The sequence below is a fragment of the Rhinoderma darwinii genome, chromosome 6, assembly GCF_050947455.1.
Source record: "Rhinoderma darwinii isolate aRhiDar2 chromosome 6, aRhiDar2.hap1, whole genome shotgun sequence".
Lineage (NCBI taxonomy): Eukaryota > Metazoa > Chordata > Amphibia > Anura > Rhinodermatidae > Rhinoderma > Rhinoderma darwinii.
This window is the reverse complement of record NC_134692.1, coordinates 145,307,726-145,335,196: the sequence shown is the minus strand read 5'-3', so window position 1 is coordinate 145,335,196 and position 27,471 is coordinate 145,307,726. Positions and strand designations below refer to the sequence as shown.

At 45.9% G+C, this 27,471-nt stretch overlaps 1 protein-coding gene across 1 annotated transcript; it reads left to right on the top strand.

Moving 5' to 3' along the window:
* The first annotated feature begins 944 nt into the window (after nucleotides 1-944).
* LOC142656079 (guanylate-binding protein 3-like) lies at nucleotides 945-27,213 on the top strand. The gene is made up of 11 exons (XM_075830948.1): nucleotides 945-1,010; nucleotides 5,045-5,247; nucleotides 5,421-5,548; nucleotides 5,949-6,058; nucleotides 6,734-6,921; nucleotides 7,054-7,302; nucleotides 21,652-21,932; nucleotides 23,769-23,981; nucleotides 24,186-24,288; nucleotides 24,553-24,746; nucleotides 26,591-27,213. Exons 2-11 carry the CDS (start codon nucleotides 5,070-5,072, stop codon nucleotides 26,798-26,800), a joined length of 1,854 nt encoding a protein of 617 aa, XP_075687063.1. The 5' UTR covers nucleotides 945-1,010; nucleotides 5,045-5,069; the 3' UTR covers nucleotides 26,801-27,213.
* The last annotated feature ends 258 nt before the right edge of the window (nucleotides 27,214-27,471 follow it).

Genomic DNA, 27,471 nt, shown 5'->3' with positions numbered 1-27,471 from the left:
TGTGCGTGCGCATGTATCCTGGGTGTGATTGGTGTGCGTGCGCATGTTTCCTAGGTGTGAGTGGTGTGCTTGCGCATGTGTCCTAGGTGTGAGTGGTGTGCGTGCGCATGTGTCCAGCTTGTGGGTTGCACCTGTGATGTTCTGAAGCTGCTGAGGTGTGCATCATGATGTTCTGCAGCAGCTGCGGTGTGTATTATGAGATTCTGCCGCAGCTGAGGTGTGTAGTATGATGTTCTGCCGCAGCCATCTGAGGTGTGTAGTATGAGGTTTTGCAGCAGCTGAGGTGTGTATTATGATGTTCTGCAGCAGCTGAGGTGTGTATTATGATGTTCTGCAGAAGCTGAGGTGTGTATTATGATGTTCTGCAGCAGCTGAGGTGTGTATTATGATGTTCTGCAGCAGCTGAGGTGTGTATTATGATGTTCTGCAGAAGCTGAGGTGTGTAGTATGATGTTCTGCAGCAGCTGGGGTGTGTATTATGATGTTCTGCAGCAGCTGAGGTGTGTATTATGATGTTCTGCAGAAGCTGAGGTGTGTAGTATGATGTTCTGCAGCAGCTGGGGTGTGTATTATGATGTTCTGCAGCAGCTGGGGTGTGTAGTATGATGTTCTGTAGCAGCTGGGGTGTGTAGTATGATGTTCTGCAGCAGCTGAGGTGTGTATTATGATGTTCTGCAGCAGCTGAGGTGTGTATTATGAGGTTCTGCAGCAGTCTCCAGTTTTGAATGATTTTTGATTGAGTCTCGAATAAAGTTGTTCTCATGATTGAATTTACAGGTGATGTAGCAGAGGTGATGGACACACGTCAGACTGAGATCTTTATATGAATATTATTTCCAGACTCATCAGCGGAAATAATATAATAATGAGGAGGCGACTTTTCTTGTGTTGTTCTTGGTTCTCCTTTCACTTTCGCTCCTTCTCCGCCCTGCATGCAATATATATAATCATCCGGCGATCGGGAGCGCTCAGTCTTCACACCTGGACTCTGCCGTCGTCTTCAGTTTCCGGTAACCGTTCTTATTATCACAATGTACCGTTTATTGTCAGTATTCTTTGATATAGGAGAACCTCGTCTGCTCTGATGAACAGATATAGCAGAGCTGAATTTGTCATTTAACAGTTTCTTTTGTGCCCAGTAGATTTGCCTGCAGTCCTATGTAACACCACATTTATTACATGCTGAATCATATTACAAGTAGAACCAAATGACAAACCCAGCTCTGCTCCATCTGCATTTATATTGAATTAGGGCTGCGCACGGTGATACTTGCACTATGTATGGGTGTGGTTGTGGGTAACAAGACATTTATGAGTGAGAAAACACAGAGAACATGAAGCCTCTGCAGCAGAAGGTGATGGATACGGCGTACGGGGCCCGGGAGCCGCCTATGTATAAATACAGGGCTCGAGAAGCAGCCATCAGCTCTGATGGGGGTTGTAGTCCTCCTCTGACTTTTCACGACGTTTGATTAGTCTCCTTTCACTTTCTCTTCAGTAACGGCACAGGGATCAGGGTTCATTAACTCTTTATGCCCTAAGCTGAACGATGAATAATGAAGATTTCTCCTCCTCCTATTGAAATATTTGTTTTAACCCTTTTTTAAAGTGAAAGTCCAGGACACCATTGATTGACCTCTTAATAATACATCTTCATAGCGGTAGGAGCTCAATTATTCTGACAGCAAAACTCTGCTGCCTGAAATCACCACTAGGGGGAGCTCACTGCAGACTGATTGTTCAAAGCACACAATAAGAAACAGTCTGCAGGGAGCTCCCCCTAGTGGTGACTGCAGGCAGAACGTTATCATCTAACTATGTCTTAGCAGGGGATTTGGAGCTCTGTGTCAGAAAAACAAGGCGTTTGGCCGCATGGCTTGTACAGGTGAATCCCCTGCGTTAAATGTGTTTTACCTGGACGAGCTTCACTACCAAAAAAGCATTGAAAAACAGCGGCGACTTGCGTGCAGATTTTCTAGTGCCATTTGGCACATGAGAAGATGCTTTTATTTGACTATCTCTGAAAAATGAGGCATCGACTAAACTATTTGTCCTCCATTTATGAGCCAGAACAGAAAGCTCTGGTGGTCTTGAGCCTTCAATGTAAGACATGGACGACCCTTTATCTGAATAATACGACATTTCGGAAGCAGCATTCTTAAAGGGGCTGTCTATGATGACAGAATCCCGTTAAACCATATGATGCAATGAGAAAGTCCCACAGCCGGCACACAAATGGTTAATTTAGGCGCCGCTCACATCCGCGTCCGTAAAGCTGGACGGACACATTGGACTTTGCTGGGCCAGAATGCGGTTGATCGATCATCTATAGGATTGTTCATACGAAAGAATCCACCAACAACATCACAGAGTAGACTGGCCGATCGGGGAGTCCATGTTTTTAAAAACGAACTCCCTGGGTCCATCGCAAAGTGGCAAATGATCGGCCAAGGTCTGAGGATCGCGACACACACTTCAAATTTTCCATCGTTGCCAATCACATTTTTGTCAGACACAAGTTTTTTGCAAACGATCCTTCTTTATAAACAATGGTCAGACGACATGACCAAAACCGCCCATTTTGGATGACTTAATCTCGTGTGCGGCCGGTCACGGCGCCTCCATCGCAGGTCCATATTTTTATTTTTTTTGCAGATTTCCATTATTTTCTTCAATTCTTTTTTGACGTGGGAGGATTACAAATAAGGAGAGATTCACTTTATTTTGAATCATTAATAATTTACCGACCTCCCCAAACAAACAAAAATTCATTACCGTATTTTTCGGACTATAAGATGCAGTTTTTAGCAAGAATAAATCTTGCTAAAAAGTCCCTACGTCTTACAGTCGGCAGTGCCGGGCCCCCTGACCGCTCCTTACTTAACCCCTTCCCGACCCGTGATGTGCCGGCATATCATGGAGCGGGGAGGGGATGATGTATGGAGCGGAGCCGGCTCACACACTGAACTCGTTCCATACACTGCAGGTGTCAGCCATGTTTTACAGCTGACACGCTGCTCTAACGGCCAGGAAGAACGATGGCGCTGTTCCTGGCCGTTTAACCAGTTGAATGCCGCAGTCCCTATTTTAACCAGTTCAATGGTCAATAGCGACCGCGGCATTTATAGGGGTTTTCCCATGAAGGACCTTTATGACATATCCACAAGATATCCAAAGAAGTAGTAGGACAACAGCACACGTCTTCAAATCATCAAAGTGGTTTTATTGTCAAGACATCCACAAACGACAAGCAACGTTTCGACCCATAGTGAGTGAAGGGTCTTTGTCAAGGCTTGACAAAGACCCTTCACTCACTATGGGTCGAAACGTTGCTTGTCGTTTGTGGATGTCTTGACAATAAAACCACTTTGATGATTTGAAGACGTGTGCTGTTGTCCTACTACTTCTTTGGATATACATCGTGCTGGAGTGGGTTTGCCTGGCTTGACAGCGTGCACCGCACCATACTCGGGACTAGTGCTGCTTCAAAAATCTCCTTTTTTCTGATATCCACAAGATATGTCATAAAAGTCAGATAGATGCGGGTCCCACCTCTGGGACCCGCACCTATCTCTAGATCGGGGCCCCCTAAACCCCGTTCTATCTAACCCGGCTCCGCTGTCTTCCGGCCCCTTCCTGGTTACATGGTCGAGTTACGGAAACAGCGCAGCTCAGCGATTTACACTGTTTCTGTAACTCATTCATGTATTGCAGTGTATTGTACCGGCGATCTAATGATCGCTGGTTCAAGTCCCCGAGGGGAACTAATAAAATGTGTAAAAAAAAAGTGTCAAAAAAAAAGTGTCAAAAAAATATTAAAAGTTAAAAAAAAAACGGTTCCAATTTTCCCCCAAGCACAATGTAAAAATAAAAAAATAATAAAAAAATAGGTATCTCTGCGTCCGTAAAAGTCCGAAACTATTACAATATCGCATTATTTGACTCACACAGTGAACGACGCAAAAAAAATGTAAAAATTAAAACCCCAGAATCGTTGTCTTTTGGTCACCATAGCGACAAAAAGAATGAAATAAAAAGTGATAAAAATAAATTGTATGTACTAAAAAAATGGTGCTAATAAAAACTACAGCTCGTCCTGCAAAACGTAATCCCTCACACCGCTCAAACGATGGAAAAAATATAAGTTATGGCGCTCAGAATGTGGTGAAAATGAACAAATTGTCTTTTTTAACCAATAGTTTTTTCTTTCTAAAAGAAGTAAAATATGAAATTTTTTCCCATTTTCTGTTGTCTAAAAGCCGGGTGCCTCTAATAGTCCGAAAAATACGGTACATTATATCCCTTATTCAATACTCTGAGTTTAATTCTGCATGATGTTTTTGGCCTAATTCTAATATTTTAGGAGCAATAATGCAGCAGAACGTCCCATATCATGTCCGGGCAGTGGGATAAACACCAGCGAGGCGTCCTCTAACTCGGGGGCAGTTGTGGATTATATATATATATATACTGTGATCGCCAACAGTGGAATTCTGAGACAAATTACCGGCAACTAAACCCCAAGTGGCAAAACACATTTATTATTTTTGTGTCCTAAAAATTAGAGCAAATTTACGTCAAAAATAGTTCAATACTAAAATCCAAGAAAATTCTTTGTATGGAACTTCTGATTTTCATTGAGATAGAGTGATACCAATAAGACCTCAGTATAAGAAGGAGCAGAACACTTGAGATATATATATATACTGTAGCAGCGGATATCGGGGCCATTTATAGTCAAATATTGGGTCCCTGCATTCAGGAGAAATCGCGGAAGATATTATAAAACCAAAAATTAGCAGTAATACAAATAATCCTTAAAATATTTTGCCAAAATTGAAAAAAAACAAAGTGGCTCGGACATTACGGCCCCAAATGACCTTGGACCTTTGGATGTATAATTATGAGGCGATAGCAGTGGGTTCTCAGTTATAAGATGTCTGTAGAGGTAAAGGGCGACTCTGAACATTTTTACAAAAACTAGCTGCAGTGTAATAATAGAATTCATCACCACCGTGTTTAACTCTTTGTTTCCTGCATGCAGCACCGCTCACTTCACCACGGCAGCGATGATGGACCGCCCGGTGTGTCTCATTGGGAACACGAAGGACAGTAAGCTGGCTGTGAATGAGGAAGCCCTAAAAATCCTGACGAGAATCAGCCAGCCGGTGGTGGTGGTGTCAATAGTCGGCTTGTACCGAACGGGAAAGTCCTACCTGATGAACAAGTTAGCCGGAGCTAAGAAAGGTGCGAAATTGGTCAGAAGAAGTGGATGATGCTATCGAAATGATCAATCCTACTATAATATCCAGGCTTACGCCATTATTTCGCCCAAAAATTCTTCCAATCATATAGATAAAGAGTTCGATTTTTGTGACTGCCAGAAAATAAAACGGATTGTCAATATTTAATGTCCACAGGTTTTAACCTGGGCTACAACGTCCAAGCTGAGACCAAAGGCATCTGGATGTGGTGCGTTCCTCATCCCACTAAGCCAAACCACACGCTGGTTCTGCTGGACACGGAAGGTCTGGGGGATGTGGAGAAGGTGAGGTAGATATATGGGGCTGCCATGTACAGTTCTTGGGTAATGGAGATCCCATCAGAACAATAGGACTCAAACATGACCTCAAAGGGATTCTAAGATTGGTGGATGTTCAGATCTTGACTGGTCCCATCACTCTCGGCCTTCTGCCTCCATCTAGTGTTAGAGTTTACTCAAATCTTCTGTAAGTTATTGAAGGAAAAATGAAAGCAAGAGGGATGTAAGGAGTATATGGTTCTAAGATCAGCAAAGTATCTGACTCCTGTATGATCAGGTTTTTCCATTGGTTGTTTGAGAGCTTCAAATGTCAAAGGAGGAAAGGTCTCAGCGATTCTTGAGTCAGAAGGAACATGATTTATCAATCATCGTGGAGAACATTAAGAACATTTTTTTTCTTTTACAGGGGGACAATAAAAATGACGTCTGGATCTTCTGCCTTGCCGTCCTCCTGAGCAGTGCCCTGGTGTATAATAGCAAGGGTACAATTGACCAAGATGCCATAGACAAGTTGAAGTATCCTTCTAAGAAGTTACATAAAAGTTGACCTAATTACCATCATATAAAAATCTATGTGTTATTATTGATGCAGACGGTGAAAATAAAAATGCAGCCACTTCTACCTCTTTGTCCGCCAGGTCAGTTTCCCAGATTGTCTTCCTTTTGTAGTTGGGTCCAGTTGTTGGTGACAGCAGCCATTTTTAGCAGCTCTGCAACATTATCTGGTCACTAGGTCATAGAAATGTCGATTCTCTACTCTGCATCTATCTGGAGCTCCTCTTATTAGGTTTTACCCTGAGGTTAATACAGAGTCATACCTAAAGTAGCCTGCAAGAAAAGCAAAATAAAATAAAGAAAGACTTGAGATGTTTACAACAGAACCCCGATATTTAATAGCGTGACTTGAGGGACACTTCCGCATGAAGATTTACAGCAATAACTGTAAACCTCCTAAACTATGGATATAGCCCAGATGCTGAGAGGGGACGTCTCCTCCTCATAATGAATCTCATGTCCATACCTTCATCACTCATCTCTAGAGGTAGGGATCTTCCTAGAAGCACAGTCCAAAAGTTGCCCATCAAATTGTCTTACAGTAAATTCAGGACCAAACCATTATGACTTCTAGATCCGTTAGACTTTTTGGAAAATAAGAACATTTGGCTGCATTTCCTTATCCACTCCGAACAGATTTGTGGGAGATATTGCAGAACTAATCAAGGTGAAATCTCAGGACAATGAGGACGAGGAGGCGGAATTCTGCATGCATTTTCCCATATTCATTTGGGCTGTGAGAGATTTCCATTTGAAGCTTAATGTTGATGGGAAACCAGTTACGGAGGATGAATATCTGGAGAACGCTCTAAAGCTGAGAAACCGTAAGTGTTGAGAAGACACCTAGAGAAACGAATGATCTAAAACTCCTGGCGTAAAGACACTGCTTACAGGTAACGCGAGGTGACATGGAAGGTAAAGTTCTCTCTCATTCATATTTCTTTTCTTCAAACCAGCGGAGAAAACAACCAGGGATGAGGATTTTAATAGACCAAGGAAACGCCTCCGCATGTACTTCAGTAACCGCAAGTGCTTTGCCTTTGATCAACCATCTGCAAATAAAGAAGATCTTCAGAACATGGACAATATTTCCGATAATAAACTAAATCCTGAATTTTTGGAGCAGACAAAGAGGTTCTGTGACTATGTATTCCGGGAAGCTGGAGTGAAAAAAGTCATTGGCGCCATCCCAGTTACAGGAAGCCGTGAGTTGATTCAATGCTACAGAGAGACCATTTGTAAAGTGAACAAAGATGGAGAGTAGACTACTATCCCCACCTGAGAGTAGACTACTATCCCCACCTGAGAGTAGACTACTATCCCCACCTGAGAGTAGACTACTATCCCCACCTGAGAGAAGACTACTATCCCCACCTGAGAGTAGACTACTATCTCCACCTGAGAGAAGACTACTATCCCCACCTGAGAGAAGACTACTATCCCCACCTGAGAGTAGACTACTATCCCCACCTGAGAGTAGACTACTATCCCCACCTGAGAGTAGACTACTATCCCCACCTGAGAGTAGACTACTATCCCCACCTGAGAGAAGACTACTATCCCCACCTGAGAGTAGACTACTATCTCCACCTGAGAGAAGACTACTATCCCCACCTGAGAGAAGACTACTATCCCCACCTGAGAGTAGACTACTATCCCCACCTGAGAGAAGACTACTATCCCCACCTGAGAGAAGACTACTATCCCCACCTGAGAGTAGACTACTATCCCCACCTGAGAGAAGACTACTATCCCCACCTGAGAGTAGACTACTATCTCCACCTGAGAGAAGACTACTATCCCCACCTGAGAGAAGACTACTATCCCCACCTGAGAGTAGACTACTATCCCCACCTGAGAGAAGACTACTATCCCTACCTGAGAGTAGACTACTATCCCCACCTGAGAGTAGACTACTATCTCCACCTGAGAGAAGACTACTATCCCCACCTGAGAGTAGACTACTATCTCCACCTGAGAGTAGACTACTATCTCCACCTAAGAGTAGACTACTATTCCCACCTGAGAGTAGACTACTATCCCCACCTGAGAGTACACTACTATCTCCACCTGAGAGTAGACTACTATCCCCACCTGAGAGTAGACTACTATCCCCACCTGAGAGTAGACTACTATCCTCACCTGAGAGTAGACTACTATCTCCACCTGAGAGAAGACTACTATCTCCACCTGAGAGTAGACTACTATCTCCACCTAAGAGTAGACTACTATCCCCACCTGAGAGTAGACTACTATCCCCACCTGAGAGTAGACTACTATCTCCACCTGAGAGTACACTACTATCTCCACCTGAGAGTAGACTACTATCCCCACCTGAGAGTAGACTACTATCCCCACCTGAGAGTAGACTACTATCCCCACCTGAGAGTAGACTACTATCCCCACCTGAGAGAAGACTACTATCTCCACCTGAGAGAAGACTACTATCCCCACCTGAGAGAAGACTACTATCCCCACCTGAGAGTAGACTACTATCCCCACCTGAGAGAAGACTACAATCCCCACCTGAGAGTAGACTACTATCCCCACCTGAGAGAAGACTACTATCCCCACCTGAGAGTAGACTACTATCCCCACCTGAGAGAAGACTACTATCCCCACCTGAGAGTAGACTACTATCCCCACCTGAGAGAAGACTACTATCCCCACCTGAGAGAAGACTACTATCCCCACCTGAGAGAAGACTACTATCCCCACCTGAGAGTAGACTACTATCCCCACCTGAGAGAAGACTACTATCCCCACCTGAGAGTAGACTACTATCCCCACCTGAGAGTAGACTACTATCCCCACCTGAGAGTAGACTACTATCCCCACCTGAGAGTACACTACTATCTCCACCTGAGAGTAGACTACTATCCCCACCTGAGAGTAGACTACTATCCCCACCTGAGAGTAGACTACTATCCCCACCTGAGAGTAGACTACTATCCCCACCTGAGAGTAGACTACTATCTCCACCTGAGAGAAGACTACTATCTCCACCTGAGAGTAGACTACTATCCCCACCTGAGAGTAGACTACTATCTCCACCTGAGAGTAGACTACTATCCCCACCTGAGAGTAGACTACTATCCCCACCTGAGAGTAGACTACTATCCCCACCTTAGAGTACACTACTATCCCCACCTGAGAGTAGACTACTATCCCCACCTGAGAGTACACTACTATCCCCACCTGAGAGTAGACTACTATCCCCACCTGAGAGTAGACTAATATCCCCACCTGAGAGTAGACTACTATCCCCACCTTAGAGTAGACTACTATCTCCACCTGAGAGAAGACTACTATCCCCACCTGAGAGAAGACTACTATCCCCACCTGAGAGAAGACTACTATCTCCACCTAAGAGTAGACTACTATCCCCACCTGAGAGAAGACTACTATCCCTACCTGAGAGAAGACTACTATCCCCACCTGAGAGAAGACTACTATCTCCACCTGAGAGAAGACTACTATCCCCACCTGAGAGAAGACTACTATCCCCACCTGAGAGTAGACTACTATCCCCACCTGAGAGAAGACTACTATCTCCACCTTAGAGTAGACTACTATCTCCACCTGAGAGAAGACTACTATCCCCACCTGAGAGTAGACTACTATCCCCACCTGAGAGTAGACTACTATCCCCACCTTAGAGTAGACTACTATCCCCACCTGAGAGTAGACTACTATCCCCACCTGAGAGTAGACTACTATCTCCACCTGAGAGTAGACTACTATCCCTACCTAAGAGTAGACTACTATCCCCACCTGAGAGTAGACTACTATCCCCACCTGAGAGAAGACTACTATCCCCACCTGAGAGAAGACTACTATCCCCACCTGAGAGAAGACTACTATCCCCACCTGAGAGTAGACTACTATCCCCACCTGAGAGTAGACTACTATCCCCACCTGAGAGAAGACTACTATCCCCATCTGAGAGTAGACTACTATCCCCACCTGAGAGAAGACTACTATCCCCACCTGAGAGTAGACTACTATCCCCACCTGAGAGTAGACTACTATCCCCACCTGAGAGTAGACTACTATCCCCACCTGAGAGTAGACTACTATCCCCACCTGAGAGTAGACTACTATCCCCACCTGAGAGTAGACTACTATCCCCACCTGAGAGAAGACTACTATCCCCACCTGAGAGAAGACTACTATCCCCACCTGAGAGTAGACTACTATCCCCACCTGAGAGTAGACTACTATCTCCACCTGAGAGTAGACTACTATCCCCACCTGAGAGTAGACTACTATCTCCACCTGAGAGTAGACTACTATCTCCACCTGAGAGTAGATTACTACCCCCACCTGAGAGTAGACTACTATCCCCACCTGAGAGTAGACTATTATCTCCCCCTGAGAGTAGACTACTATCCCCACCTGAGAGTAGACTACTATCTCCACCTAAGAGTAGACTACTATTCCCACCTGAGAGTAGACTACTATCCCCACCTGAGAGTAGACTACTATCTCCACCTAAGTGTAGACTACTATCCCCACCTGAGAGAAGACTACTATCCCCACCTGAGAGAAGACTACTATCCCCACCTGAGAGTAGACTACTATCCCCACCTGAGAGAAGACTACTATCCCCACCTGAGAGTAGACTACTATCTCCACCTTAGAGTAGACTACTATCTCCACCTGAGAGTACACTACTATCCCCACCTGAGAGTAGACTACTATCTCCACCTGAGAGTACACTACTATCCCCACCTGAGAGTAGACTACAATCTCCACCTGAGAGAAGACTACTATCCCCACCTGAGAGTAGACTACTATCCCCACCTGAGAGTAGACTACTATCTCCACCTGAGAGTACACTACTATCCCCACCTGAGAGAAGACTACTATCCCCACCTGAGAGTAGACTACTATCCCCACCTGAGAGAAGACTACTATCCCCACCTGAGAGAAGACTACTATCCCCACCTGAGAGTAGACTACTATCTCCACCTGAGAGAAGACTACTATCCCCACCTGAGAGTAGACTACTATCCCCACCTGAGAGTAGACTACTATCCCCACCTGAGAGTAGACTACTATCTCCACCTAAGAGTAGACTACTATCCCCACCTGAGAGAAGACTACTATCTCCACCTAAGAGTAGACTACTATCCCCACCTGAGAGAAGACTACTATCTCCACCTTAGAGTAGACTACTATCCCCACCTGAGAGTAGACTACTATCCCCACCTGAGAGAAGACTACTATCCCCACCTGAGAGTAGACTACTATCCCCACCTGAGAGTAGACTACTATCCCCACCTGAGAGAATACTACTATCCCCACCTGAGAGTAGACTACTATCCCCACCTGAGAGTAGACTACTATCCCCACCTGAGAGTAGACTACTATCTCCACCTGAGAGAAGACTACTATCTCCACCTAAGAGTAGACTACTATCCCCACCTGAGAGAAGACTACTATCTCCACCTAAGAGTAGACTACTATCCCCACCTGAGAGAAGACTACTATCTCCACCTAAGAGTAGACTACTATCCCCACCTGAGAGTAGACTACTATCCCCACCTGAGAGTAGACTACTATCCCCACCTGAGAGTAGACTACTATCCCCACCTGAGAGAAGACTACTATCCCCACCTGAGAGAAGACTACTATCTCCACCTGAGAGTAGACTACTACCCCCACCTGAGAGTAGACTACTATCCACACCTGAGAGTAGACTATTATCTCCACCTGAGAGTAGACTACTATCCCCACCTGAGAGTAGACTACTATCTCCACCTAAGAGTAGACTACTATTCCCACCTGAGAGTAGACTACTATCCCCACCTGAGAGAAGACTACTATCCCCACCTGAGATAAGACTACTATCCCCACCTGAGAGAAGACTACTATCCCCACCTGAGAGTAGACTACTATACCCACCTGAGAGTAGACTACTATCCCCACCTGAGAGAAGACTACTATCCCCACCTGAGAGTAGACTACTATCCCCACCTGAGAGAAGACTACTATCTCCACCTGAGAGAAGACTACTATCCCCACCTGAGAGTAGACTACTATCTCCACCTGAGAGAAGACTACTATCCCCACCTGAGAGTAGACTACTATCTCCACCTGAGAGTAGACTACTATCCCCACCTGAGAGAAGACTACTATCCCCACCTGAGAGTAGACTACTATCCCCACCTGAGAGTAGACTACTATACCCACCTGAGAGTAGACTACTATCCCCACTTGAGAGTACACTACTATCTCCACCTAAGAGTAGACTACTATCCCCACCTGAGAGTAGACTACTATCCCCACCTGAGAGTAGACTACTATCCCCACCTGAGAGTAGACTACTATCTCCACCTGAGAGTACACTACTATCTCCACCTGAGAGTACACTACTATCCCCACCTGAGAGAAGACTACTATCCCCACCTGAGAGAAGACTACTATCCCCACCTGAGAGTAGACTACTATCCCCACCTGAGAGTAGACTACTATCCCCACCTGAGAGTAGACTACTATCCCCACCTGAGAGAAGACTACTATCCCCACCTGAGAGAAGACTACTGTCCCCACCTGAGAGTAGACTACTATCCCCACCTGAGAGTAGACTACTATCCCCACCTGAGAGTAGACTACTATCCCCACCTGAGAGTAGACTACTATCCCCACCTGAGAGTAGACTACTATCTCCACCTGAGAGAAGACTACTATCCCCACCTGAGAGTAGACTACTATCTCCACCTGAGAGTAGACTACTATCTCCACCTGAGAGTAGACTACTACCCCCACCTGAGAGTAGACTACTATCCCCACCTGACAGTAGACTATTATCTCCACCTGAGAGTAGACTACTATCCCCACCTGACAGTAGACTACTATCCCCACCTGACAGTAGACTACTATCCCCACCTGAGAGTAGACTACTATCCCCACCTGAGAGTAGACTACTATCTCCACCTCAGAGTAGACTACTATCCCCACCTAAGAGTAGACTACTATCCCCACCTGAGAGTAGACTACTATCCCCACCTGAGAGTAGACTACTATCTCCACCTAAGTGTAGACTACTATCCCCACCTGAGAGTAGACTACTATCCCCACCTGAGAGAAGACTACTATCCCCACCTGAGAGTAGACTACTATCTCCACCTGAGAGTAGACTACTATCCCCACCTGAGAGTAGACTACTACCCCCACCTGAGAGTAGACTACTATCCCCACCTGAGAGTAGACTATTATCTCCACCTGAGAGTAGACTACTATCCCCACCTGAGAGTAGACTACTATTCCCACCTGAGAGTAGACTACTATCCCCACCTGAGAGTAGACTACTATTCCCACCTGAGAGTAGACTACTATCCCCACCTGAGAGTAGACTACTATCTCCACCTAAGTGTAGACTACTATCCCCACCTGAGAGAAGACTACTATCCCCACCTGAGAGAAGACTACTATCCCCACCTGAGAGTAGACTACTATCCCCACCTGAGAGTAGACTACTATCCCCACCTGAGAGAAGACTACTATCCCCACCTGAGAGTAGACTACTATCCCCACCTGAGAGAAGACTACTATCCCCACCTGAGAGAAGACTACTATCCCCACCTGAGAGTAGACTACTATCCCCACCTGAGAGTAGACTACTATCTCCACCTGAGAGTAGACTACTATCCCCACCTGAGAGAAGACTACTATCCCCACCTGAGAGTAGACTACTATCCCCACCTGAGAGTAGACTACTATCCCCACCTGAGAGAAGACTACTATCCCCACCTGAGAGTAGACTACTATCCCCACCTGAGAGAAGACTACTATCCCCACCTGAGAGAAGACTACTATCCCCACCTGAGAGTAGACTACTATCCCCACCTGAGAGTAGACTACTATCCCCACCTGAGAGTAGACTACTATCTCCACCTAAGAGTAGACTACTATTCCCACCTGAGAGTAGACTACTATCCCCACCTGAGAGTAGACTACTATCTCCACCTAAGTGTAGACTACTATCCCCACCTGAGAGAAGACTACTATCCCCACCTGAGAGTAGACTACTATCCCCACCTGAGAGTAGACTACTATCCCCACCTGAGAGTAGACTACTATCTCCACCTAAGTGTAGACTACTATCCCCACCTGAGAGTAGACTACTATCCCCACCTGAGAGAAGACTACTATCCCCACCTGAGAGAAGACTACTATCCCCACCTGAGAGTAGACTACTATCCCCACCTGAGAGTAGACTACTATCTCCACCTAAGAGTAGACTACTATTCCCACCTGAGAGTAGACTACAATCCCCACCTGAGAGTAGACTACTATCTCCACCTAAGTGTAGACTACTATCCCCACCTGAGAGTAGACTACTATCCCCACCTGAGAGAAGACTACTATCCCCACCTGAGAGAAGACTACTATCCCCACCTGAGAGTAGACTACTATCCCCACCTGAGAGTAGACTACTATCCCCACCTGAGAGAAGACTACTATCCCCACCTGAGAGTAGACTACTATCCCCACCTGAGAGTAGACTACTATCTCCACCTGAGAGTAGACTACTATCTCCACCTAAGTGTAGACTAATATCCCCACCTGAGAGAAGACTACTATCCCCACCTGAGAGAAGACTACTATCCCCACCTGAGAGAAGACTACTATCCCCACCTGAGAGAAGACTACTATCCCCACCTGAGAGAAGACTACTATCCCCACCTGAGAGAAGACTACTATCCCCACCTGAGAGTAGACTACTATCTCCACCTGAGAGAAGACTACTATCCCCACCTGAGAGTAGACTACTATCCCCACCTGAGAGTAGACTACTATCCCCACCTGAGAGTAGACTACTATCCCCACCTGAGAGTAGACTACTATCCCCACCTGAGAGAAGACTACTATCCCCACCTGAGAGAAGACTACTATCCCCACCTGAGAGTAGACTACTATCCCCACCTGAGAGAAGACTACTATCCCCACCTGAGAGTAGACTACTATCCCCACCTGAGAGTAGACTACTATCCCTACCTGAGAGTAGACTACTATCCCCATCTGAGAGTAGACTACTATCCCCACCTGAGAGAAGACTACTATCCACACCTGAGAGTAGACTACTATCCCCGCCTGAGAGTATACTACTATCCCCACCTGAGAGTATACTACTATCCCCACCTGAGAGTATACTACTATCCCCACCTAAGAGTAGACTACTATCCCCACCTGAGAGTAGACTACTATCCCCACCTGAGAGTAGACTACGATCCCCACCTGAGAGTAGACTACTATCCCCATCTGAGAGTAGACTACTATCCCCACCTAAGAGTAGACTACTATCTCCACCTGAGAGTAGACTACTATCTCCACCTGAGAGTAGACTACTATCTCCACCTGAGAGTAGACTACTATCCCCACCTAAGAGTAGACTACTATCTCCACCTGAGAGTAGACTACTATCTCCACCTGAGAGTACACTACTATCCCCACCTGAGAGTAGACTACTATCCCCACCTGAGAGTACACTACTATCTCCACCTGAGAAAAGACTACTATCCCCACCTGAGAGAAGACTACTATCCCCACCTGAGAGTAGACTACTATCCCCACCTGAGAGAAGACTACTATCCCCACCTGAGAGTAGACTACTATCCCCACCTGAGAGAAGACTACTATCCCCACCTGAGAGAAGACTACTATCCCCACCTGAGAGTAGACTACTATCTCCACCTGAGAGTAGACTACTATCCCCACCTGAGAGAAGACTACTATCCCTACCTGAGAGTAGACTACTATCCCCACCTGAGAGAAGACTACTATCCCTACCTGAGAGTAGACTACTATCCCCACCTGAGAGAAGACTACTATCCCCACCTGAGAGTAGACTACTATCCCCACCTGAGAGTAGACTACTATCCCCACCTGAGAGAAGACTACTATCCCCACCTGAGAGTAGACTACTATCCCCACCTGAGAGTAGACTACTATCCCCACCTGAGCGTAGACTACTATCTCCACCTGAGAGAAGACTACTATCCCCACCTGAGAGTAGACTACTATCTCCACCTGAGAGTAGACTACTATCCCCACCTGAGAGAAGACTACTATACCCACCTGAGAGTAGACTACTATCCCCACCTGAGAGTACACTACTATCTCCACCTAAGAGTAGACTACTATCCCCACCTGAGAGTAGACTACTATCCCCACCTGAGAGTAGACTACTATCCCCACCTGAGAGTAGACTACTATCCCCACCTGAGAGTAGACTACTATCTCCACCTGAGAGTACCCTACTATCTCCAACTGAGAGTAGACTACTATCCCCACCTGAGAGTAGACTACTATCCCCACCTGAGAGTAGACTACTATCCCCACCTGAGAGTAGACTACTATCCCCACCTGAGAGCAGACTACTATCCCCACCTGAGAGTAGACTACTATCTCCACCTGAGAGAAGACTACTATCCCCACCTGAGAGTAGACTACTATCCCCACCTGAGAAAAGACTACTATCCCCACCTGAGAGAAGACTACTATCCCCACCTGAGAGTAGACTACTATCTCCACCTGAGAGAAGACTACTATTCCCACCTGAGAGTAGACTACTATCCCCACCTGAGAGAAGACTACTATCCCCACCTGAGAGTAGACTACTATCCCCACCTGAGAGAAGACTACTATCTCCACCTGAGAAAAGACTACTATCCCCACCTGAGAGAAGACTACTATCCCCACCTGAGAGAAGACTACTATCCCCACCTGAGAGAAGACTACTATACCCACCTGAGAGTAGACTACTATCTCCACCTGAGAGTAGACTACTATCTCCACCTAAGAGTAGACTACTACCCCCACCTGAGAGAAGACTACTATCCCCACCTGAGAGAAGACTACTATCCCCACCTGAGAGAAGACTACTATCCCCACCTGAGAGTAGACTACTATCCCAACCTGAGAGAAGACTACTATCCCCACCTGAGAGTAGACTACTATCCCCACCTTAGAGTAGACTACTATCTCCACCTGAGAGAAGACTACTATCCCCACCTGAGAGTAGACTACTATCCCCACCTGAGAGTAGACTACTATCTCCACCTGAGAGTAGACTACTATCTCCACCTAAGAGTAGACTACTATCCCCACCTGAGAGAAGACTACTATCCCCACCTGAGAGTAGACTACTATCCCCACCTGAGAGTAGACTACTATCCCCACCTGAGAGTAGACTACTATCCCCACCTGAGAGTAGACTACTATCTCCACCTGAGAGTAGACTACTATCTCCACCTGAGAGTAGACTACTATCCCCATCTAAGAGAAGACTACTATCCCCACCTGAGAGAAGACTACTATCCCCACCTGAGAGTAGACTACTATCCCCACCTAAGAGTAGACTACTATCCCCACCTGAGAGTAGACTACTATCCCCACCTGAGAGTAGACTACTATCCCCACCTGAGAGTAGACTACTATCCCCACCTGAGAGTAGACTACTATCCCCACCTGAGAGAAGACTACTATCCCCACCTGAGAGTAGACTACTATCCCCACCTAAGAGTAGACTACTATCCCCACCTGAGAGTAGACTACTATCCCCACCTGAGAGTAGACTACTATCTCCACCTGAGAGTAGACTACTATCTCCACCTGAGAGTAGACTACTATCCCCACCTGAGAGAAGACTACTATCCCCACCTGAGAGTAGACTACTATCTCCACCTGAGAGTAGACTACTATCCCCACCTGAGAGAAGACTACTATCCCCACCTGAGAGAAGAATACTATCCCCACCTGAGAGTAGACTACTATCCCCACCTGAGAGAAGACTACTATCCCCACCTGAGAGAAGACTACTATCTCCACCTGAGAGTAGACTACTATCCCCACCTGAGAGTAGACTACTATCTCCACCTGAGAGTAGACTACTATCCCCACCTGAGAGAAGACTACTATCCCCACCTGAGAGTAGAATACTATCCCCACCTGAGAGAAGACTACTATCCCCACCTGAGAGTAGACTACTATCCCCACCTGAGAGTAGACTACTATCCCCACCTGAGAGTAGACTACTATCCCCACCTGAGAGTAGACTACTATCCCCACCTGAGAAGACTACTATCCCCACCTGAGAGTAGACTACTATCCCCACCTGAGAGTAGACTACTATCCCCACCTGAGAGTAGACTACTATCCCCACCTGAGAGTAAACTACTATCCCCACCTGAGAGTAGACTACTATCCCCACCTGAGAGAAGACTACTATCCCCACCTGAGAGTAGACTACTATCCCCACCTGAGAGTAGACTACTATCCCCACCTGAGAGTAGACTACTATCCCCACCTGAGAGAAGACTACTATCCCCACCTGAGAGAAGACTACTATCCCCACCTGAGAGTAGACTACTATCCCCACCTGAGAGTAGACTACTATCCCCACCTGAGAGAAGACTACTATCCCCACCTGAGAGTAGACTACTATCCCCACCTGAGAGTAGACTACTATCCCCACCTGAGAGTAGACTACTATCCCCACCTAAGAGAAGACTACTATCCCCACCTGAGAGTAGACTACTATCCCCACCTGAGAGTAGACTACTATCCCCACCTGAGAGTAGACTACTATCCCCACCTGAGAGTAAACTACTATCCCCACCAGAGAGAAGAATACTATCCCCACCTGAGAGTAGACTACTATCCCCACCTGAGAGAAGACTACTATCCCCACCTGAGAGAAGACTACTATCTCCACCTGAGAGTAGACTACTATCCCCACCTGAGAGTAGACTACTATCTCCACCTGAGAGTAGACTACTATCCCCACCTGAGAGAAGACTACTATCCCCACCTGAGAGTAGAATACTATCCCCACCTGAGAGAAGACTACTATCCCCACCTGAGAGTAGACTACTATCCCCACCTGAGAGTAGACTACTATCCCCACCTGAGAGTAGACTACTATCCCCACCTGAGAGTAGACTACTATCCCCACCTGAGAAGACTACTATCCCCACCTGAGAGTAGACTACTATCCCCACCTGAGAGTAGACTACTATCCCCACCTGAGAGTAGACTACTATCCCCACCTGAGAGTAAACTACTATCCCCACCTGAGAGTAGACTACTATCCCCACCTGAGAGAAGACTACTATCCCCACCTGAGAGTAGACTACTATCCCCACCTGAGAGTAGACTACTATCCCCACCTGAGAGTAGACTACTATCCCCACCTGAGAGAAGACTACTATCCCCACCTGAGAGAAGACTACTATCCCCACCTGAGAGTAGACTACTATCCCCACCTGAGAGTAGACTACTATCCCCACCTGAGAGAAGACTACTATCCCCACCTGAGAGTAGACTACTATCCCCACCTGAGAGTAGACTACTATCCCCACCTGAGAGTAGACTACTATCCCCACCTAAGAGAAGACTACTATCCCCACCTGAGAGTAGACTACTATCCCCACCTGAGAGTAGACTACTATCCCCACCTGAGAGTAGACTACTATCCCCACCTGAGAGTAAACTACTATCCCCACCTGAGAGAAGACTACTATCCCCACCTGAGAGTAGACTACTATCCCCACCTGAGAGTAGACTACTATCTCCACCTGAGAGTAGACTACTACCCCCACCTGAGAGTAGACTACTATCCCCACCTGAGAGTAGACTATTATCTCCACCTAAGAGTAGACTACTATCCCCACCTGAGAGTAGACTACTATCCCCACCTGAGAGTAGACTACTATCCCCACCTGAGAGTAGAATACTATCTCCACCTGAGAGTAGACTACTACCCCCACCTGAGAGTAGACTACTATCCCCACCTGAGAGTAGACTATTATCTCCACCTGAGAGTACACTACTATCCCCACCTGAGAGTAGACTACTATCCCCACCTGAGAGTAGACTACTATCCCCACCTGAGAGTAGACTACTATCCCCACCTAAGAGTAGACTACTATCCCCACCTGAGAGTAGACTACTATCCCCACCTGAGAGCAGACTACTATCCCCACCTGAGAGCAGACTACTATCCCCACCTGAGAGTAGACTACTATCCCCACCTGAGAGTACACTACTATCCCCACCTGAGAGAAGACTACTATTCCCACCTGAGAGTAGACTACTATCCCCACCTGAGAGAAGACTACTATCTCCACCTGAGAGAAGACTACTATCCCCACCTGAGCGTAGACTACTATCCCCACCTGAGAGTAGACTACTATCCCCACCTGAGAGACTACTATCCCCACCTGAGAGTAGACTACTATCCCCACCTGAGAGTAGACTACTATCCCCACCTGAGAGTAGACTACTATCTCCACCTGAGAGTAGACTACTATCCCCACCTGAGAGAAGACTACTATCCCCACCTGAGAGAAGACTACTATCCCCACCTGAGAGACGACTACTATCCCCACCTGAGAGTAGACTACTATCCCCACCTGAGAGTAGACTACTATCCCCACCTGAGAGTAGACTACTATCCCCACCTGAGAGTAGACTACTATCCTCACCTAAGTGTAGACTACTATCCCCACCTGAGAGACTACTATCCCCACCTGAGAGTAGACTACTATCCCCACCTGAGAGTAGACTACTATCTCCACCTAAGAGTAGACTACTATCCCCACCTGAGAGAAGACTACTATCCCCACCTGAGAGTAGACTACTATCCCCACCTGAGAGTAGACTACTATCCCCACCTGAGAGTAGACTACTATCCCCACCTGAGAGTAGACTACTATCCCCACCTGAGAGTAGACTACTATCCCCACCTGAGAGAAGACTACTATCCCCACCTGAGAGTAGACTACTATCCCCACCTGAGAGTATACTACTATCCCCACCTGAGAGTAGACTACTATCCTCACCTAAGTGTAGACTACTATCCCCACCTGAGAGTAGACTACTATCCCCACCTGAGAGTAGACTACTATCCCCACCTGAGAGTAGACTACTATCCCCACCTGAGAGAAGACTACTATCCCCACCTGAGAGTAGACTACTATCCCCACCTGAGAGTATACTACTATCCCCACCTGAGAGTAGACTACTATCCTCACCTAAGTGTAGACTACTATCCCCACCTGAGAGACTACTATCCCCACCTGAGAGTAGACTACTATCTCCACCTAAGAGTAGACTACTATCCCCACCTGAGAGAAGACTACTATCCCCACCTGAGAGTAGACTACTATCCCCACCTAAGAGTAGACTACTATCCCCACCTGAGAGAAGACTACTATCCCCACCTGAGAGTAGACTACTATCCCCACCTAAGAGTAGACTACTATCCCCACCTGAGAGTAGACTACTATCCCCACCTGAGAGTAGACTACTATCCCCACCTGAGAGTAGACTACTATCTCCACCTAAGAGTAGACTACTATCCCCACCTGAGAGTAGACTACTATCTCCACCTGAGAGTAGACTACTATCCCCACCTGAGAGTAGACTACTATCCTCACCTAAGAGTAGACTACTATCCCCACCTGTGCAGTGAAGATGTGACCCCCTCTATGAAGGACACTTAAAGAATTTATCCATTCAAACAATACGTTTGCTTTTTTCAGAACTTGGTCAATTGGCAAAAATGTACACTGAAGCTATAACGACCTCCAATATTACCTGCATGGAGGATGTGGTCCATTCATTGTCTGACACAGAAAACAAAGTGGCCGTCCAGGAGGCTGCGCAACATTATGAGAACAAGATGAAGGAAAACGTTCTCTTCCCCACGGACACTCTGAACCAGTTCCTCGAGATGAACAAAAAGTGTGAGGATGAAGCTCGTCAGATATTCTTGAAAAGGTCATTTAAAGACAAAGACCAGAAATTCCTACAAGAATATATGGTGAGTCCAATATACATGCATGGTCCTCGACAGAAGGACAAAACATAGTTAAAAGCAGCAAGTAAACAAGGGGTTAACAGTACAAGGCACAATCTTCTACCATAAACCACCCCAACCACTGGACAGGTGTGACATTTTTGTTCTGTCCCCTGAGGACATGTAGGTCGGGGAAGGTGTGACCTTATCTGACCAGGTAAGCAGCAGGGTCGTGATCCCGGTAGGGGTTTTCTGTCCGTTATTCTGAACATAGAGCGTTTTTCTATATTGTGTATCTGCTCACCAGATGAGTCTGGTGGGGTACTGAGCTCGAGCAATCCCGGGGGATCTCCTGCCCCTTTGTCTGTATTCTGCGTCCTTAGCGAGAGCTCACAGGGTTTTCCAAATTGGTGTTTGACCTTGTGGTGCGTGGCTGCTGGTTGCTAAGAAAGGAAGGATGTGCAGACCTCCGGTGAAGAAGTCAGGCAGACGAGGGGCTTCCAAGAGGGACGCTGCCTCACACCATAAGGAAGAGGAAAGCTTGCTGACCTGAAATTTTCGATTTCTTGAGTCCGAGGCAGCAGACGACCACCCAGTTAAAATGTCTTGCAGTTATCAGCTTGTTTTTATCCCACACCTGTTTAGTGGTTGGGGTGGTTTATGGTAGAGGGTTGTGCCTTGCACTGTTAACCCCTTGTTTACTTGCAGTTTTTAGTATGTTCTGTCCTAGATCGGGTTGGTACTAAAACCCATGGATGATGCCTCGGATTTCAAGTCAGCAAATTTTCCTCATTTCTCTTCCTGAAGCTGACTTATGGCATTCTACATTACTTCAGGTTTCCTAGCAACCAGTTTACTCCATGCCTAGGTGACTACCATTTGAATACATGAAAATGGTCAAAGCAAGTTTGTCAGGGATCATTACCATGTATATTGTTTGAAAAATATTATCCTCACATATATATATATATATATATATATATATATATATATATATTCAGTATATTACACAAAGAGATTGTATTCATGGAGCACAAAGAGCCTGCATAACACGCCTATGGAAGACACCGCCCCCTGGAATGCAAAGAGGAGTGTGCAGAAGAATGTACAGGAGAACTTACAGCTGAGGAGCCAATGGGACTTAAGCAAGTCCCACATCTCTAGGGAGGGGCATGTGTCTTTTCTCTGTGTGTTTCTTTGTTCTGAATATAGGGCAGTTCTCCTCTTGTCTGATGGAGGGAAAGCTGTGTACCAACACCTTTGGCTGGTTTACTTCTTTCCAGGCATGCCTTCAGCTTTCAATTTACAGAGGTGGTTATTCGGTGTGAAATACGGACCTGACAAGTTCTTCTCCGTGTTACGCAACTTGTTTTATATACAGTATAGGACAGCGCGAAAGAACAGGTGAGAGCACTTCATAGTTAGTTCTGCTCAACTTGTACCATTGTTCTCCGAGCACGACATCTACAGAAGCTTGTAATGTGCCAGCTGCTGCCATCTCAACCCTCCGCACACTGGCAGCCACGGCCAATGGATCCATGTAACAAGTACAGAAAGACAATTGGAGTTTCTGCAATTGCTCCAACCACTTGTCTCACTACTCGATCATCAGGATTAATGAGAAGCTTGCACAAGAAATACTATAAGGGAAGTTTAGAGGAATCTCGGTGTAGAAAATGAAGATAGGCTCCAATACCGTACATCTCTCAAGTATGACCCATATCTACCATAGGGCCGCCATATAGAATGTTTCCATACATAACTAGACCTGAAATACCCCAAATCCTACATATATTGAGTCTGGGGCTTATCTCGAAATAAATCAGCAAATAATTGAAGTCCGTGTGTTTCTTCCTTCAGGAACTGGTACAACAGAAGAAGAATGGGTTCTGTAATATGAATGAGGCAAAGTCTCGGGAAGTGTGTGAAGCTCTGATTAAGAAGCATTCCCGGGAGCACGAAGAAGCTTTAGCTAAAGGATCCTACACCATTCATGGTGGCCATGAAAAGTTCAAGCAAGATTTAAAAGCAATAGAGGACAAATATCACATGGGACCCGGGAAAGGTGTTCAGGTCGGTAGAAGAGACTCCATGTCCATGTTGTTTTTCAGTTTGTCTATTTAACCATTGAAGATTTTCTCCGACCATTTGTGCTTCATGATATGGTTGACTTGTCCTTCAATATTCCACAGGAGACCTGGGGTTATGTAATTCATGGCACAGTATTCCTACTTTTTCTAACAATTGCCATATTTTCTAAATCCTTAACTTGTGTAGGCTGAAAGAGTTCTTCAGGAATACCTGGCGTCTAAGGAAACCATTGGAATCAACATTCTGAAAAGTGATGAGGCCTTGACTGAGATAGAGAAGAAGATAGAAGGTGAGGGGTCGCTTATTTGTTCATTTTGTTGTTGGTCGCCCTCTTCCAGTGATCTGGGTCTTCACATATGTCCAGAATAAGGGCTTATGTACGAGACGAGGGGTCTTACGGCTCCATACAACCTCGATCAATAGAAGTTTCTGTGCAGAGTATCCTCGATATGTACATGTTGTCTAGAAACGTAATAGGAGGAACATAAGTGTCGGACAATATTTCACTCTTCTTCAGGTAAAACCAACTTATTCACAATTCTTCCCTTTGCAGAGGAGAAGGCAAAGAAACAAGCGCAAGAGATGGAAGAAAAAGTGCGAGAACTGGAAGAATCTAAGAAGAAGCAGAAGTTTAAAGACGAGCAGACATCCATGGAGGAGAACATGAAGGGTGTGCTGGAAAAAATTGCTGAAGAAAGAAGACTGATGAGGGGTGAAATACAACGGGTGATTGCCGACAAGGAGAGGGTAAGTCCTGGAAGTCGTGAGCTTTCTCCATCAAAGCGTAGGAATGAACTCCCCAAAGAAGCCAACGTGGCACGGGGTGGGGGTTAATCTTAGAGATTTGTTTTCCTTTACTACTTTGCCTCATTAATGACCTACCTATATATATAAGAGGAAGGAGATACGAGTGTGGATGTCAGGCCTTGAACACTAAATCCAACTCTCTATCTGACCATACACATGAGATGAAAGGTGAGATTTAATGGGTTTTAACTGACCCCCCCCCCCCCCCCATGGCCGATGTCGGGGCAAAGATAGATTGGGCATGTTGGATTTCCATCATTCTTCCATGTCTTTAGTGTAGTATATCGGCAAACCGAGCAGAAAACATGAAATATTCTGATACATAATTTAGGAAGAACGATTGCTCTGTATATAAGACCAGGATGGATATCCTCCAAGGTCTGCAGAGTAACATGGTAGAACACAACTGGTGAAATCTCTGGTGTTGAGCTGCGTCATATCCAGGTTAAGAAGTGTCTTATAGGAATAGAAAAAAATTAGCACCATGAGTCATGTTTTTCTGTAGATGACCCCTTAACGGTCTCCAGGACCTTCTACCGACCTTATCCAAGGAGTTGTGTAGCTTTGGTGATGCTCTTCACTTATAATGGCTTCAAGATTTTAGGGTAGAGCAAGAATCCTATAAGACCCTGTTCACACCACGTTCCTCCAATACCCTGTTTACACTACATTCCTATAAGACCCTGTGCACACCATGTTCCTCCAAGACCCTATTCACACTACGTTCCTATAAGACCCTGTTCACACCACATTCCTCCAATACCCTGTTTACACTACATTCCTATAAGACCCTGTTCACACCACATTCCTCCAATACCCTGTTTACACTACATTCCTATAAGACCCTGTGCACACCATGTTCCTCCAAGACCCTATTCACACTACGTTCCTATAAGACCCTGTTCACACCCCTTTCCTCCAAGACCCCGTTCCCACCATGTTCCTCCGAGACCCTGTTCACACTACATTGTTATAAAACCCTGTTCACACCACGTTCCTCCAAGACCCTATTTACACTATGTTCCTATAAGACCCTATTCACGCCACGTTCCTCCAAGATTCTGTTTACACTACGTTCCAATAAGACCCTGTTTACACTACGTTCCTATAAGACCCTGTTTACACTACGTTCCAATAAGACCCTGTTTACACTACGTTCCAATAAGACCCTGTTTACACTACGTTCCAATAAGACCCTGTTTACACTATGTTCCTATAAGACCCTGTTCAGGCCATGTTCCTCCAAGACCATGTTTACACTACGTTCCTATAAGACCCTGTTTACACTACGTTCCTATAAGACCCTGTTTACACTACGTTCCTATAAGACCCTGTTCAGGCCATGTTCCTCCAAGACCCTGTTTACACTACGTTCCTATAAGACCCTGTTTACACTACGTTCCTATAAGACCCTGTTTACACTACGTTCCTATAAGACCCTGTTTACACTACGTTCCTATAAGACCCTGTTTACACTATGTTCCTATAAGACCCTCTTCAGGCCATGTTCCTCCAAGACCCTGTTTACACTACGTTCCTATAAGACCCTGTTCACGCCATGTTCCTCCAAAACCCTGTTCACACCACGTTCCTATAAGACCCTGTTCACACTACATTCGTGTAAGACCCCGTTCAGACCATGTTTATGTAAGACCCTGTTCACGTCGCGTTCAGAGAGACATTCAGAGTTTTCTGTTTTTTAAATGAATGTATATATATAATGTTAAATACAAGGTAACACGCCATCCCCATAACTGCAGACTTACACATTCTTGTATGCTCAGGAACGGGAATCCTACGAGAAACAGGGATTTCAAAGACAAGCCAACATGTACAAAGCGCAGATCGAAGACTGTCAGAAGGAGAAGGAGCAGCTGCAGGAGCCGGAATGGTATAAGCCCATCACTGACAAACTAAAAGCCGTGTTCTCTGCTGTGGCCCCCGGAGTTATCGCATTTCTGGGAGAGACGATCCAGGCCAAACTCACCCAATAATGGAAAACAAAAGAAAATTCTCAATAAATCCTGTAGATGCGGAGAAGAAAATGCTTTACTCTAGAAGACGCGAACAGTAAGTCCTTTCAGTGACTCCTGTCTCCATACGAGTTCCTGAGTCCAGACTTATTCCTACCGATAAATTCTACCCCTCCCCATAATCCATAACGACCCTACAGCAACCCGCACAACATCTGATGCCCCAGGAATTATTTTAAAGACGCCAGGAGGCAAAAAATAATCCACTGTAACCGCTTTATGGTACAGATTTCTGCGCCCGCTCCTCATCTTTCATCTGAAATTGTCGTATTTCGATTTTCTCATTTAAAGTTTGTCGGTTTTTGTAACAAATATTAATTTTTGCTCTAACTCATTTCAAATAAAAAAATAAAGTAAACTGTCTTGATTAAAAATGTCCCGCCGTTTTGTGTCTACAGCTCCTATGCCAAGCTATGTGGATACAGATTACAAACAAACCGCGTGTCCCTGCGCTCCACCTGCCGCCTTTACTTGCTATTGATCACCTATAGAGAATAGTAGGGGGGGCTGATAGAAATGGACGTTCATCAGATGATCTTTGCAGCATTTCCACCGCCCTATATCACTAATATATGACATTTAGCTCCGTTAACCGTGTGCGCCGTGTGTACCCCATTGTGAACCCCACAGAG